This window comes from Pteronotus mesoamericanus, unplaced genomic scaffold (assembly GCF_021234165.1).
Source record: "Pteronotus mesoamericanus isolate MK-2021 breed Mesoamerican mustached bat unplaced genomic scaffold, CSHL_Meso_final contig_101, whole genome shotgun sequence".
Taxonomy (NCBI): domain Eukaryota; kingdom Metazoa; phylum Chordata; class Mammalia; order Chiroptera; family Mormoopidae; genus Pteronotus; species Pteronotus mesoamericanus.
This window is the reverse complement of record NW_026555001.1, coordinates 1,179,257-1,195,781: the sequence shown is the minus strand read 5'-3', so window position 1 is coordinate 1,195,781 and position 16,525 is coordinate 1,179,257. Positions and strand designations below refer to the sequence as shown.

The following is a 16,525-nucleotide window of genomic DNA, read 5'->3' as shown; positions in this document are numbered from 1 at the left end:
ATTTTCTCCTCCCTCTTTCTGTCAATTATAGCATCTGGTACAGCGATAGTCACACAAGCTCCCAGATAAATAACTGGTTTTTGATGGTGACTGCACATTGGCTGGCCATAGTGAATGTGGACACAGTGCATTTTCTAGGGAAAGAGTGTAGTTAGGTTTAAGAAGCGAGTGGGGTGTCAGTCCGCTGAAGAAACGTGATCACAGGGTCAGAAGCCTGTGGTTTAATAAGCCCTCCAGGTACTCTGCTGCAGGTTAAAACTGAAAACCACTGCTGGGCAGAAATGGGGCTGAAAACACCCCATAAATGAAACACACCTAGCCCCCAGCGCTCAATCAATTTCAGTCTCCTTTGACTTCCACCGAAAAAGGAGGCGGGGAGGCTTTTTCTTTTCAAGCTGGCTGCTCTGCAGCAGTGGTTCCCAGCCCACCCTGGCTGCCCTTGGGAATCACATGGGAAGCTTTAAACCCCTGACGCTCAGGCTGCACCCCAGACATGTTACATGGTGATCTTTGGGTGATTCCACAAAGGACCCAGGTTCTCAAGGCTTGTCTGATGCTTCCAGTGAGTCGCCAGGGTTGAGGAGCACTGGCTTTGGTTCTGCTCTAATTCAGTCCCCGAAGCTCTCACCCGCTAGGCGTGCGCCCCCGCCACTTGTCCTGATCTCTGGGGCCTGAGGCTGGTGTGTCCCTCCCTCAGGCAGCCTTTGTGCGGTAGCTGCACAGACTCCCTGAGAAGTCATGAGAGCTCCTCCTAATTGTATTTGTCCTTCATTTTCTCCATTCACAGCTCCTTAAAATTGGTACCCGCTTAGAATTTCACTACTAACCAACAGATTCATCTAAGATGGCTTCATTAGCTTCAGCCTCTCTCTCAGGTGCTTCTAAGCCATCTGACCTTATAGGTAATGGACAAAGGGCCAAAAAGTTCATTAAGTTTTTTCCGTACAGGGGGTCTAGTAGTGCTTAGTTGTCTTTAACTTCATGCGAAACAACTTCGTTAGATTGTATCATGACAGCTGTCATATCAGCATGCATTTTTTTAAAACGTATAAAATTGTGAATTTTTATAAGTTTATAACTTTTATAAGTATAGACATTTTAATATTGAAGATGAAAGAAAATATGCAACATTTTTGGCATATCATGCCTTATTATTTCAAGAAAGGTAAAACCACAACTGAAACCTCCCCACCAAAACAAGATCTGTACAGTGTACGGAGAAGGTGCTGTGATTGACTGAACGTGTCAAAAGTGATTTGTGAAGTTTCTTGGTACTGTTGACATTTTGGACAGCTATGTGGCTGTCTTATGCATTGGAAGACATTTAGCAACACCCCTGGCCTCTGCCCACTAGAAGCCAATAGCAGGAGATAGCCAACAAACTCAGAATATCCAGGTCAACAAAATTATTGGTGGAAATGAAAAAATATGTCTTTTATTTTATGGAAAAAACTAAATGGACTTTTTGGCCAACCCAGTAGTTTTGATACCCTGATGCCCCACAGGCATTAAGCATAGGAGTCCCGACTGCAATAAATATCAGGAGACTAGAGCTAGTTAAGCAGCTAACCCCACTGGTGCAGCCGGTGACATCTTGGAGGCCCCACCGGGCTATATATTCACCTGGAAGTCAGAGACCAGGATTATCTTGCCCAAGAGCTGATAATGGTTCTGTATTGGAACAATGACCCAAAAGCTAAGGAGACATTTTTAAGATAATGAAGCTCTGGCCCAGGAGGTTTTTCCCGGATGAATTGTAGCATATACCTGCTGGAGCTTCAGGACAGTCAGCTTTGTCCTGTCTTTTGACTGGCTATCTGGTCCTTAAGTGGCTACTCCCCTTAGTTGGTATTCAGTGTTTCAGATTTTGAGTTTCCAGCTTGGGGGGTACTTAAGTATAAATTTGTGTGTACTTTTTTTAAATCCTCACAGGAGGATATATTAAGATTGATTTGAGATAGAGAGGAAGGGAAAGAGGGAGAGGGGGAGAGAGAGAGGAAAAAAAAAAGAAACATCAGTGTGAAAGAGAAACATTGATCGGTTGCCTCCCATATGCACCCTGACTAGGCCCAGCATTGAACCCACAACCTAGGTCTATGCCCTGACCGGGGATCAAACCCACAACTTTTCAGTGTATAGGACAATGCTCCAACCAGTTGAGCCACCAGGCCAGGGCTCCTGTATAGATCTTAACCCTCTTCTCCCTCCTGTTCTGTACATGAGCATCCAATTTGTGGGAAAATATCTAACATAGCATTGTACATTTGGAAGTTATACAGTAAGTAACAGCTTCCTTGCTGCCAGTGGAGAAACCTTTGATCCTGGACCCAGAAGAATTAGGTTTGAGACACTGTCTTTCAGCAAGTTACTCAATCCCTCTAAATCTCTACTTCTTCATCTATTAAATGGGGATAATAGCTCCTATCTCTCAGGGTTGTTGTGAGACTCACGTGAGGTAACACATGTAGAAAAAAAAGTGTTTTCTGAACCCTGCAAATACCGTAAAGGTATTGTTATTTGTCCTTCTAGGATCAGCGGAAATCCTACCTCCCAGAGTACCCTTCTTAGACCTTGTTTACTCACACCAGCTTGTTTCTTATCTTAACCACCTATAGTGTTTATTGTTTGTGCTTATTTCTGTAGTTAATAGAAATGTTTCAAGTTGTTGGCTCCCTAACTAGACTGTGTTCTCCTTAAAAACAAAGAATGTACATCTTACGCACTCTGCAGTTCCACAAGGTCTATCACAGAGCGCAGTAAACACGTCTGCATCTGCATGAGGGCCCAGCTACCCCAGGCCCAGGTTTATGTTGTGTGTTCCATGTACAAAATATTGTGTAGGGCCACCCATGGGTCACAGGAGGGCCACCAAGAAAGAGAGGAGCAGAAACTTCATCAAAAGAGCAATTTGGAGTGAGAAATTCCTGAGTCCTTTCTGATGATTAGGATAAGATACCTTTTTAAAAGAAACCAGAGAATTCTAAGATGCCTTGACTAGAATTGTCATTTTTTTTTAAAATTCTGGTCTATTGCCCTTAATTCTAGAACCCATCTAGGGGGAGAAAATAAACAAAGCCTCATTGACCAAAGAAGATTCAGTAACATGAAACAAAAGAGTTTGTCAAGAGCAGCCTGACTGCAAATACATCCCCAGCCCTGAGACAGCATTGATTTGGTTTATGAAGGACAGCTGTTATGGCCAAAGTCTGAATGTGACTAATACTCATGTTAGCCAGATAATGGAATTATTATCATCGGTCAAGATGATTTTCATTTGTGGAGAGCTTTCTAATACAGGCATACCTCAGAGATATTGTGGGTTCAGTTCCAGAACACCGCCGCAGAGTGAGCATTGCAATAAAGTGAATTGCAAGTTCTTTGCTTGTGGAGGGTCTTGCTTTCCATTTGTAAAATAAAAATGCAACACCTGTGAAGCACAATAAATGGCGTTACACCTGTACTTCCAACCGTTCTACACACATCTCATTTGATCCTGACAAATAAGTCATGGGATCTCTCCCATTTTTGAGATGAGGCTATCAGGGCACAGAGAATGCATTCTCTTGTCCAAAATCAGACAGCTAGGTAGACCTGTGGCCAATATATTAAAACATCGGTCCTCCTAACTTCCAGTCCCCTGTTCTATTTGCTAAGAGACTCACGATAAATTGTGTGAGGAAGTAGATTGTATATGCACTGGTTGGGCTTGGGGTATGGGGTATCTTACCTTCACACTCAGCATCAATTATGGTTGTTCTTTAATGTTGCTAACTAAATCATGGTAGTTTTATACATTTTTGTCTGTTCTTCCAAGAGTCAACATTAGACAGATATCTCTGGGCTGTGTCAAGTTTAACTAGATAATTTAATTAAAGTCATGTTAGTGCAACTGGGAAAACAAGGTAGCTAAAATGGAGCTCATGACTTTTAAACCAAGAGACTGAATGATATTCTCAGCTTTCTTTTTCTAAATGTTAAGATGTTGCTGGGGTTTTTTTTAAATTTCTTGTTAAAGCCACTGTCTCCTACCATTAAGCAGTGGGAAAACATGTTGGTCTAGGAAGAAATGAGTTCTGGCTCTAGCTCTGCCACTTATTAGCTCTGTGGCTCTTCATTAGTCACAGAACTGGACTAGGCCTTGGTTTCCAGGTCTGTGAAGTGGGACAGCAGCAATGCCTGTCTTGCCCACCTCACAAGCAGGCTGGGAGGGTGGCATTAGACAGGGGGCACCCATGTTTCTCAGGACTTCTAAGTGCATGCTCATTAAGAATTTCCAAGGGCCTATGCAGACATTATCTTTGTAATCATGGGCAAGTTATATATTATATCCGAGCCACAGTTTCCACATGTGTAAATTGTGCTCCCAGTACCTACCAATTGTGTAGTTATGAGGACTATAATGAGGTAATATATGTAAGGTACTTGGTGTAGTGCCAGGCACAAAAGTGGGTGTCAACAAACACATGGCCCAGAGAACACAGGAGGACGCAAATGGCAAGTGCCATTGCCAGACAGAGCAGCGACTCGGGACTGCCTTTCCCCTTCCTGGTTCTCTCTGCTTTGCCTGCTCTTCCACGCAGAGGAAGGGACAATCGCAAAGGGGAGCTCTGTGCTTGCAGATGTTGACATAAATGTCACAGACTATTCAGGGGATCTTTTCCACCCCAGGACGGCTTCTCTGGATGCTCCTGATGTCTGCTCATATGCTGATGTTGCTTTTGTTGGGTGTGCAAGGATTGGTGCTGGAGAATGGAATCCAGCACCTCCAAGACACTGGCTTTCATCACCCATAGGCGTGATGTGTACAGTTTTAGTGTCCCCTTCCCACCCTGATTTCCTGTGTCAGGAGGCCTGCAAACCTTGGACAACTGCTTTTACTCCACAGGCAGGGATCAGGATTAAAATGCAAATGGGAGAAAGTAATATATAAACTGTCACTAAAGGTCTGGTGCAAAAGCAACTTGATCCTGAGGGCAGATCTGAGAGGGTGGGGATGGGTGGGGTGCCTGGGAGAGAGTTCTGGGAAGTGGGAGTCGGGGAGAGGAGGGAACAGGGATTAGGTAAAGGAAACATAAAAGAGAGCTGGGACAGGAGAAAAGTTTAACACATTTCAGTTTGTCTGAAGATTTTTCTTGACCATCAAGAGCTATGGGATGTTCGTTCTCAGTCTGAGTAAATGATGTTTAATCCATCCAAGGAGCTGGATGTTCTGTTTTTTAAAATGAAACATGCTGTAAAGTCAGAACAGTGCCTTGGCCCCAGATCTTGAAGGGTTTGAAAGGCATGTCAACATTCCATGAATCGCAAAATACTGATTATCTGTCCAGATAACAGGATGCAAAGCCAAACAACAGGAGCAGCAGCCCCTGGTTTGGAAATCTCAGAAGGGAGGACAGAGAGAGTGAGCTGGAGCCAGTTGGATGAGGCCTTGAGAGCCATGAACTGCATTGGACACTTTTTTAAAAAAGCAAGCTTGTCTACTAACCATGCAATACAGGTTATTTTTCAAAATATAAGAAAATACAGATAAGCACGAAGTAGAAAAATTTCCCCATAAACTCTCCAACCCAAAACTGCTAACATTTTTGTGTAGAGAGAGACAAGACAATCATCCATGATTAAGACCCTGGATTCTGGGATCCACCTGCCTGGTGCAAAGCTCCACTTCCTCATTTACCTGCCAAGCAGCCGCAGGGAAATTAGCCTCTATGAACCCATTTCCTCATCTGTAAATTAGGGATAATAACAATAAATACTTCCAGGGGTAGTTGTAAGAATTAAAGAAGCTAAAGTTGTAGTGCTTAAAACAGTACCTTACTTAAAACAGTATAATGTAGTAAGAACTATATATGGGATAGCCGTAGGAATAAGAGTTACTATTTTATTATATTTCTAGACTTTTTCTAATATAATGTATAAGAACTATTATATATAATATATTTCTATGAAAACCAGGTTGTACTGTGTACTTTTATAGTGTTTTTACTCTCATGTTCATCTTTTCATGGACAGACTTGTTATTTTTGTTAGCTAACATTGATTGCTTCCAGCTGGGGTAGGCCTGGTGCTAAAGATTTTACATAAATTGTCCTACTTAATCCTCACAATAACTCTGTGGAGTATAGTACTATTATGGCCATTTTTCAGATGAGAAAACTGAAGCTAAGCCATTTAAATAATTTGAGTTTATAGAGCTGGCAAGCGGAGAAGTTAGAATTTCGATACAGAGAGTCTGGCTTTTGACTTGCCCATGTTAGAATGTTATAAGGGCTTTATAAGAAGATCCAGGATTTTGTTAGGACATCCTGAAAGGGGCAGGTGTGGGTGTGTGTCATCTTTTTTTCTGTCCTGCAAAGAAGAAAATGAGCATGAGACAGGCTAGCAATCTATGCTGAAAGCATTAGGAGGAAAACACGTGCTCACTCCTTCGTAACCCCTAGCAAGTGGACACTTGGGGACACCAGACTGGCAGATGTCTGGCTGCCTGTTCTTCTTGGGCTCCAACAGCATTTTCAATTTTGAGCATGGAAATAACTCTCTAATACAAAATGGGACCTACAGTTCAGTACTGGGCTTAATTTTTTTCTAAGTGCATTTTATCTAGAAGGGGAAGTTGGAAGCAGTTTCTCACCTTGTTTTCCAGGGTTTTTGACACAGCCACCTGGGTCACTGGCCACAGCTTTCTCATCCCCATTACTGCACATTCAACCTCAGTCCTAAGATATCCCAGGACTAGGCTCAAGGTCTTGCCAATGGATGAATTTAATGGGCAGGTCTTTGCTCAAGAAGATACAGACACACATGACAGCAGGGCTGTCAAGAGAAAGCAGGTTGCGTGGCTCAGACGGCTGGCGTGAGCCCGTATTGGTTCACAACATGCCTGGGTGGGGGGCCCGCAGGATGTTTTGATCAAGGGTGTGATAGAATGACAGTGATGTTTTAAGGACTAACCCCTTCTCTCTCAATCTAGGAGTAGCTCGGAGAGGAGGAAGGAGAAGTCCCGGGATGCAGCAAGGTGCCGGAGAAGCAAGGAGACGGAGGTCTTCTATGAGCTGGCCCACGAGCTGCCGCTGCCCCACAGCGTGAGCTCCCACCTGGACAAGGCCTCCATCATGCGGCTGGCCATCAGCTTCCTGCGGACACACAAGCTCCTGTCCTCAGGTGAGACAGGTAGACTCCTCCAGCAGGCTCCATTGGGCCAGAGTTGCAAGGCCACTGGGAAGGTCTCCCCACCCAGGAATTCCCACTCTGCAAAACTTTCACCCATGGAAATGCCATTATTCATGCTTTATTCCTTCACATTACACATCTCCTTTCCAGTATTGACCTTTACAATGAATACAGTCATCAGATGAAGGGCGAGGGTGGGACCAAGGAAAGCCATGGGCATCTGGAAACTAAGGAGGAGACAGGAGGCTGAGACAACAAAGCAGCTTGTGCTGGTCTCTGAGCTGCCTTTCCACGTGGCCATGTGACCCACACTCCACTTTAGATTCAACCCTTAGGAAGTGTTTTTCAGTGCTTATCTTCCAACTACCTTCTCCAAAAGGGCAGCGGTGTGCCCATATGATCTTTTTCCCCTAGCCAGCATGCCAGGAAAATTATTGGGTGTCTTTGCTCTTGGTTTCCTCAACTGTAAAAAGGGGTTAAAAATACTTGTTGCACAGGGTGTTGGTGAGAATTAATGGGGAGATGTCTGTAAGGCATCAGACCCAGACACACTCGTTCACACTGGGGAGTCTTCGATGGATAACAACCTCCCCATGGAACCAACTCATTCTTATCCTCCCTGGTCGCTCAGCAAATGTGAAGTTCACAAAACATTTTTTTCTCAGTTTACATTCTTCATAAAGCCACTTCCTGCTAGTCCTGACAAGAAAGAGGTGGCCTGAGGAGTTTCCCGGTTTTAGATCCTATATGACTGTCCCCTTTAGTCTGCCATTTCATAAGGAAACAGGGCAGTGGGCTGTGTCCTTCCTTGCCTGTTGTGGTGCTTGCTACAAGTGGGCAGGACCCGAGGGAGTGAGCGTGAGGGAGGCAGGCAGGGGAGCCAAGGTTCTTTGGTGGTTGGCTCTCAGTTTTCCTGAGTGAGCCGAGCGCCTTGGAGCTGGGTGGATTCTGCCATCCTGTTATGAAGCGGCTATTCTGGGAAGGAAACCCTGAGCAAAGGGAATCCAGTGTGAGGCTGGGAGGCCAGAGCGACATGAGCTATTCTGGGCCCTGGAGCACAGGAAGGATATGGAGGAAAGACTTTCAGAAAATAGGATGACAGCTCAGTGGGTCCAAGGGTTGGAGGGCCAGCCCTGTGCTGCAAGTCTAAGGGATCTTGGAAAAGTGCATACAGGAGGGGAGAACCAAGGGCACAGATATGCTCTGTAAAATACTTTCAAAGAAACAGTGCAAAGCAGGGGCAGATTCGTCATCACACATGCTACAGAAACGGGGAGCAATGGACTGAAGTGTAAGAAAGGCTTGGAGATGCCACCTCAAGGAACACGTGTACCTCTTTCTTTAAAGAGTCTCACTGTCCTGGGCAGGTGAGGGCAGTGGCTGGTGGTGCTGGAGTCACCTTTGCATTCACACAGAGTAGGCAGCAGAGGATTTAATGACGAGATGAAGACCCTTCTCAATACCCAGAAATAGCATCTTGACTTCCTGGTAATGGTATGTGGAATTCTACCTTTAGACATTAATTCCTTTGGATTCATCATTGCTTCCTTCTCCCACCACCTGCATCCTCCACCAACAGAGAGGCCCAGAAGGGCTAATACACTAATCCTGGAATACACCTCTGACTGAACTAACTTGTAGAACCTTTCACAGATGAAAAAACATGAAATGCAGAAAAGCTAGCATTGCTCAAAGTCACGCATTTAGCACACAGTGAGACTGCATCAGAAATTCAAGGCATTTTGAAGCTTGGCCCGTGGAAAAGACAGACACAGGAGGGCAGGAGCAGTCTGTAAACCTGGTCAGGTGAAGATACTGACAAGGGCTGGGTGTGTGAGGAAGAGGAGGGAAAAGGCAGGGAACCAAAGTTTAATGGAGGCGCCTCGGGCCGACCCTGAGCAGTGGGGAGGGACGAAGCCCTCAGACATTCGGTGTTTCTATCCTCTCTCTCGGTAACGACCTTGTTTTCCATGTTCTTCCATACATGAGCCTTTCGGTGGTTCAGAGGCTGATTCTGAGAGGACTATGAACCAGAAGCTGGGCATCTGAGCACGTCTGCTTGTGTAAGTGCTGACGTGAGCCCCCTGTGTGCCAGACACGCCAAGGGAGATAGGGCCAGAGTGGCCACGGCAACATATCCCGCATCTCCACTCAGGAGCTGTTGCAGCTTGTAGACATGCTGCCTGCTCTCTGGCTGGGCTCTGCCCCAGACCTACCAGAGTCCTTGGCATGTCAGCTCTGGTCCTCTCTGTCCCAAGGTAAGAAAGGACAGAAAAGGATGAAGAGCGATCTGGTCCTGGTGTCCTTGAAGGAGCAGTTCTCATAAAGCAGACATCACCGGCGGGGAGGAGAAGACAGATGACTGTCAACATCCCCTTTCTCTGCCCTCCCTTCCAGCCTCCTGCCACACATTCTCTCAGCTGGTTGTTGAAATTGTTTCCAGAAATTGTGTAGGAGACAGGATCTTTTTCTTTTCTAATCATATTTTTGCTTTTTCCATGCATGTGACTCAATGAAAAGGAGTAAGGATTTGTGGGCAGAAAGAGCTGTGTTGGAACCTCTGTCCAGCTGCCTTCTTTCTCTGCAGCCACAGGGAAATCTCTTTACTGTCTTGGAGCTTGACTTTCGTCATCTGCACAAAGGGAATAAGGGGACTAAGTGATGCTGTTGGAGGATTGAGATGATGGATATAAAAATCCTTATCCTCTTGCCTGCCACATATTAGGCTCTTCATAAGTTATAGCTTAGAAATCAAAGCTACTTTGAACAAGGAAACTGATTTATAATAAGTATATGTAAACAATATGTAATAAATATACTATAAGAATACTATCCTCTTACCTGCCTTTCAGCAATTTCTGTCAAAATGCAGAGTTGCCAAGCTTTTTCCAGTGAAAACAGATTCACTATTGAAACATTTCTAACAAAGGTGAGTGCTGAGGTTGGTTCATTTTATAATAGGAAATAGCTGGTTGCATACCTCAGAGTTCAAAAGGCTAAAAAAGGCCAGTTTTGCTTTAGAAAAGTTTCTTCTTTACTTAGTAACACATTTCCCTTTGATTTTCACAGTAGGCTGTTCTGTGTGGGAATGTTGGAGAGGAAACCTCAACGCTAAGAAATTCAGGCTAGGAGTCTGGGCTGCCGATTGAGATTTGTATCACAGGAAGCAAACTGGAACAATAGCTTTATGATATTAGCTTCCACGCTGGGCCGAGAACAGAACACACTCTGACGGGAACATTGGTGGAAATACCACTTGATTGTCTTAAATCCTCTTTCAAGATGAGCTCCACAAGCCGTGACCAAATGATGGTCCCTTCTGCATTCCAAGGGCATTATACAGCAGTAAATAAGCAAAGTTGCCTTCTCACCATAAAATGGATTTTTGACTTCTCCACACTCCTACGTGGTAAAATGAAATTCATTTTATACGAGAGCTAGAGGTTAACATGAAGCAGTGTTTCTGAAGGAGAAGTGTCAGGTTGATTATTGGTTCATTGGCATTTGCTTAGTGAAGACATCAGTCTTAGTAAGCGATTAGGATTTTTGATCTTTAGGTGACTAAGGGAAAGACATTAAAACGTGGGACAAATAATTTTAAAGCTTTGACCATGAGCTTTTCATGCAGGAAAAGTGGATGCCAAGGGTGAAAGTTGTGGAGGCAGATTCGGCTTCCGGCGCTTCCTCGCGCATCACTCTCAGACTTCTTTTCCTAGGTTTTCACCCCCTGCTTTTTTACTGCACACTCCTTCCCCATTCATTCTCCAGATCAAGGCCTTTTTCTTGGTCCTGTTTGCAGAGGAGCTGATAAGCTGATTCATGCTAGGATGTTAATGTCTAAGAGCAGCTAATGTATAATCTCTTCTAGAGATACTGACCTTGTTCAGATCATTTTCTGAAGATTTAAACCAAAGAAGGATCTGGTCAATCAGTAGGTATTTGCTAACCCCAGTCCTGTGTTACGGCTTAGGAAGGTTAACAGAGAGCAGTACGATAGGATAGTAAGTTATGTAAAGAACAAAGGAATAAACCTCTAAGGGTAGACTCTCAAGGCCCTTTGGGAGGCCAGAAAGATCAGGTAAAACCAGTGCCTTCTGCCAAAGATGTGAGGGTAGCCCACACCTACCACCTGGTATTGGTGGAGCTTACAGGTGTGGCTAATGATCCAGTAAGGGATCCAAAAATAACTTCCTTGTGGCGACTGAGACTGAGCTTGCAGGCAGTACACCTGGGAATCGCGGGGAGAGGGGTGTCTGTGGCCGCGAGAGAGCTGGAGGAGAGGAGCCGGTGTAAAAGGAAAGCCCTGCAATGATCTCTTGGTGGTGACTGTGCCAAGCACATGTGCACCAGGCAGATGGCAGCAGAATGGTCTCAGAGATAGTAGCAGACAAAGAGGGAAAATGACCCCAGTGGAATAAGAATGCATCTGAAGCAGGAGCAGCGCCTTGCGACCACCTGGTCTCAGGGCCCTGCTCAGGAGCGCCTGCCCTGCCGCCCTGCCCGCTCACCCCGCTCACCCCACTCACCCCAGACGCCCACTCCTGCTGCCCGCGGGGTCCCGCCCCACACGGGTGGTGCTGCCTAAGGAAATGAGTGGTGCTCCGGAAAAAGTGCTCCGAAACCTCAGCCCGCGCATATCCTGGCTGTGGGGAGTCATCAAAGCCTGTTTACAGGGGCTATTTTTAGCATTAAAGAGTCTTGTTGTGCTCCCTGGGCTGAGCAGGGCTGAGCAGATTTGTCTCAGCAAAGTGCCTCTGATTTGGGGGACCTGCCCCTCTTCTTTGGGGTCAGACTCTGAAGGGTCTTGGGAAGCAAGTAACTGAGACCAAGAACTCAAGGCAATTTAAAGGCCCCGCTGGCAGCGTATTGAGCACCCGCTGTGGGGCTCTCTGCTAGGCACCAAGGGTTTCTCTCCCTGTGCAACCTTACAGCAGTTTACCTTTGTCTTCACCGCCACTGTGCAGTCCTCGGGGAAAAAGAGTTCTTACACCTCGCCACATCCTTGCACTCCCTAGGACCGGACGGAGCACAGAATGACTGACACTTGGTGACAGATGCCTGATTTCCTGCTTTGGGCATAGCACAGGGCAGACATTAGGGAAGGAGCTCACAGGAGAGAGCAAAGGCAGAGGAGTCTTCAGTGGGGAGGGACGTGCACGACCCCTGGCCTCTTGTATGACAGCCTGCCCCTACCCCAGAGTTTCCACCCTCCGCTCCAAGCTGACAAGGAGCTGGCCAGATTCCTTCAGAAGCCCCCGGGAGGGTAAGCAGGTGCTGTGGGAGCAAATAGTTCCACAGAGGAAAGAGGCCTGGCTGTCCCAGGGTCCCCTGAGGCCCGCCTGCTGGCTTCCTGGTCCTCCAGCCATTGTGACTTGAGTTCCAAGACGTTCTGTTTCCATTCGTGGCCCCCTGAGTGCCGCCCTCCCCCACCAGAGGCCCGCTGGCCAGCTGCTGTGGCCAATTTCGCCACCTCCTGGAAGCAAGTGTACTGGGCATGGATGGAAACCACTTTAGCTGTGTCGGAACTGTTAAAAACAGGAAATTTTAAGCAGAACTATTTCCTCTGGGCCTAGTTAACCCAAATAAGGCTGCCTTGGGATTACTCCAGATTTTGAAGTCAGTGTTGCCACTGAGATCAAAGAAATTAAAGAGGAAAAAAAATCTTCTTCATAGGTCAGAAATCACAGGACTGGCCTCTGCTGCGGAAGAAGGTGGTCCCCTATCTATCAGGTGTGATTTCAAAGGTGCTGACAGCCTCCCCTTACCCATCCCCAGACAGGTCACCACCTGCCAAAATACGCTGATTTTTCCAGCGTCGGGCCGTTGGTGGACCTTGAATTAAGGTGGTAGTTCCCAGTCTGTGGTCCTATGGCCCGCAGCTTCGACGCCACTGGAAACTTCCTAGGAAAGCAGATTCACAGCCCCTGCTGGAGACCTGCTGGATCAGCAGCTCCGGGGATGTGGCCCACTGGGGCCTACTGCTTGAGGGTGTGACTTGTACAGTCCCACAGGGCTCCGTGCTTAGAAGGGTCCGGGGCTTGGTTTAAGTTTTCAACAAGAGTTCGCACATGTTTACTTTCCACTGAGCCTCCCAAATGATATGGCAGCCCTGGGCCCAGAAACCTTCGTGTTAACAAGCTTTCTAGGGGATCCTGGTACGTGCTGCAATTAGAAAGCACTGAGTTCGGCCATTGTCTCTCCTAAAGCCCCTGTTTAAATGGAGACGGTAACAGAGAGCGCTAACATTGTCAGAGGCAAAACCCTCACCTGGACTTCAGTTCATTGTCACCAGTGTAGCTGACTAAGGTAGTTAACAGGCACCAGGTACACAGGGATCAAATGTGGGTGTGTGCACGGTATAAGGCTATTCCCAAATGGTGTCCCCTCACATAGGCTATCCTCTTGAACCAGAGTGTGAATAGAAAAGACTACCCCCTGTCTTGTTCCATGATTTTAGAAAAACAAAGGGAAAGCCACCGAGATACTCCTCTGTACAGCCCAACTGTTGACTCCAAAGGCCAGCCAGTTCTATACCCCTGCAGAAAGAGCAGCACCTGCAACTGGTGCATTCACTGAGCCTGTGTGCCCATCCCGTGCCCCCTGTTTGGTCATGTGACAGTCACTTAGATGGTTGGCAGCATGCATTTCCAGAAAAGTCCACTCGATGCCTTTGTGCCATCCCTGGCAGACATCTGCCTGTACCAGTCACACCTGTGATAACACCACATTCACGCAAGCCATTCAATCCCCATCTCCTTCCAGTTTGCTCTGAAAATGAGTCTGAAGCTGAGACCGACCAGCAGATGGACAACCTGTACCTGAAAGCCTTGGAGGGTTTCATTGCCGTGGTGACTCAAGATGGAGACATGATCTTTCTGTCGGAAAACATCAGCAAGTTCATGGGACTCACACAGGTGACACCCTTCTCTGGCTCTTTCAGAAAGGGAAAATGTTTCTTTTGGGGGGTAGAGATTAGTGAAAGGTTCCGATCGCATCCCTCCTAACCTCTCCTCACACATAGCCACCCTGCCCTCTCGCTGATCTCAGACCACAAGCCTCAGGACTCAGTCCCATGGCCTGGTGCTGGGTTTGGCAAGGTCGATGGCCATCCTGGCAGACGGCTCTGCTGACTAGATTAACAGGCCAGCCCTTGTGAATCAAGTCCCTGACATCGATGGCAGTCCTCTGCTACATCCACATGTCTGTGGACTGAACACTGAATTGGGAATGTGAGAAGAACTGATTCAGTCTCTGCCCTATCTCCAAATCCAGGAGGTGGCTCAGCTTCCCCTTGGAATCTTCTACTTCAGTGTCAGTAGTAATGAAGTCCAACCTTGTTTTTGAAACAGGTGGAGCTAACAGGACACAGTATTTTTGACTTTACTCATCCCTGTGACCATGAGGAGATCCGCGAGAACCTGAGTCTCAAGGATGGTAAAGTATTCTTTATTATGTGTCTCCTTCCTCCTTGTGCCCCTGGTGGTGGATCTGTGCTCCCTTTGTGTATGGATGTAGGCGTGATGGATCATGAATATCATGATCCAAAGAAAACTGACTCTCAAAAAATCAAGGCAGAGTCTGTGAGATGAGCTCGAGGACACTGAAGGGACCTAACACTCAGAAACATCTCCTGGCCCCACATGGTGCCTGGTGTCATGCTAGCAGCACCCTCCTTTGGGTTAGGACAGTGCCTCCAGGAGGTTTCATCCCCTGGAGTTCAGCACCTCTGCCAAATAGGACACCCAAAGCCATGAACTCATCTGTACCATCTTGTGTCCATGGGAACTGTTGCAGCTGTCCATTGTTAAGTAACAAACCACCCAAAATATAGTGGTTGAAGCAACCATTTTGTCACCTCTCACAATTGTGTGGGCTCCGTGAGTGGTTCTTTTGCTCCGTGTTCTATCAGCTGAGCTTCTGTTGTCGGGGGCTTAACTAGGTGAGATGACCGAGTGGCTCAGCCACTTCTCTGGGATGGCGTGGCTGGAGGCGGGGCTCAGCTGCCATGCTGGGATAGCTGGACTTCTGTCTCACTCCATTAGTTTCTCTCTTTACCTGGGGTTTCCAACGCAGCCAGACTTCTTACATGGCAGCTCAGGTCTCCTGAAGGCACAAAAGGGGAAGCCAGGCCTTCCCCAGGCTTAGTCCTGAAGCCGGCACAGCCTCACCTGGCCCATTCTGTTGGTTAGAGCGAGCTACAGTGCAGCCCTGTGTCATTGCGTGAGGAACTAAACAGGCGTGAATGTCAGGCGGCTGGTTCATCAGGGCCACATTTGGAGAATAGCTAACTCTGGAGCCAAAGACTAAATCTGGTCCCACGTGGGGACATAAGATGGGTCATTTCTGATGGAGAAGAAATTTAAAAGCTCTGATGTATTGTACCCTTCCCATGGGGCATCCATCAGATGTTGGTGATGGGAGGGCCCCTACAAGCAGAAAGTACTTTGCAATGACAGTTGGCATTGCTGCTTCATCTCGTATAAATGGGGACATTCAAGCAGAGATATGAATGGAAATATTATCAAGAGGACTGAGGCTTTGGGCAGAAGCGGGGTTCAGTGTCTTTCAAAGTCCCTTCTGAACCTGACATCGATCTCTGCCCCAGACAGACCCTGCCCACGTCTAAACATCCCCTTTAACGCCTCTCACCGGTCACTGCTGTGATGTGCGCTTGTCCGGCCTGAGTAACAGAGGCAGTGGGACTAAGCCTGCAAGGTCTGGCTATTGCTACCGTACATGCCGCCACATCAGACATTTCATCAGCCTGCTTCCACACTTGTTACAGACTAAGCTTGTGGTCTGGACCTAGACAATGCAGAATGACAACGCCCCCCACACCCCAGCCAGCCCCGACTCCCCTACAGCCCCTCTGCTCTCCACCTGAAGGCCCTGGACCATTTGGCTCCTAGAGTGCACAGTCTGGCGTGCACTCCATGGTCTATGCAGTGCCTCACATGTGCTGCTGGGAAAGCCCTGCCTGGTTCTCTAGGGAGGGGGCTGCCAGACTTTCTGAATCCCTTTCTAAAGCAGGTGCTGGGAGCCTAAGAAAACCAAAGTTTCTTATATCTTCTGCTCTAGAAACCCTTTTGCCCTTGGGTTCTCAGTCTCTGTTCAACCACTGACCTTAGTCTCAGTCTGACCATGTGGCCTGAACCAAGTTACCTCATTGCTTGGTTCCTTGGAGTCTTTTCTTTTCAAGTTGACAGTATTGGACCAGGCAAAGTCTAGGCCCTTCCAACTTTCAAGTGCTGTGATTCACAGCATGATCCTAGTCTATTTATCTGAGTAGAACTTGAGGTCTCTTGGTCCATGTAGTGAGGACTTGGGATCAAACTCAATAAATCAGCAAGCAGAT

At 47.0% G+C, this 16,525-nt stretch overlaps 1 protein-coding gene across 1 annotated transcript in view; it reads left to right on the top strand.

Annotated features, from left to right (window-relative positions):
- EPAS1 (endothelial PAS domain protein 1) overlaps positions 1-16,525 on the top strand; it is an 82,727-nt gene that overhangs the window by 39,465 nt on the left and 26,737 nt on the right. Inside the window, exons 2-4 of the mRNA XM_054567018.1 lie at positions 6,971-7,161; positions 13,933-14,084; positions 14,520-14,604. Of these exons, the coding sequence (XP_054422993.1) occupies positions 6,971-7,161; positions 13,933-14,084; positions 14,520-14,604 (428 nt within the window). The remainder of the gene's footprint in view (positions 1-6,970; positions 7,162-13,932; positions 14,085-14,519; positions 14,605-16,525) is intronic.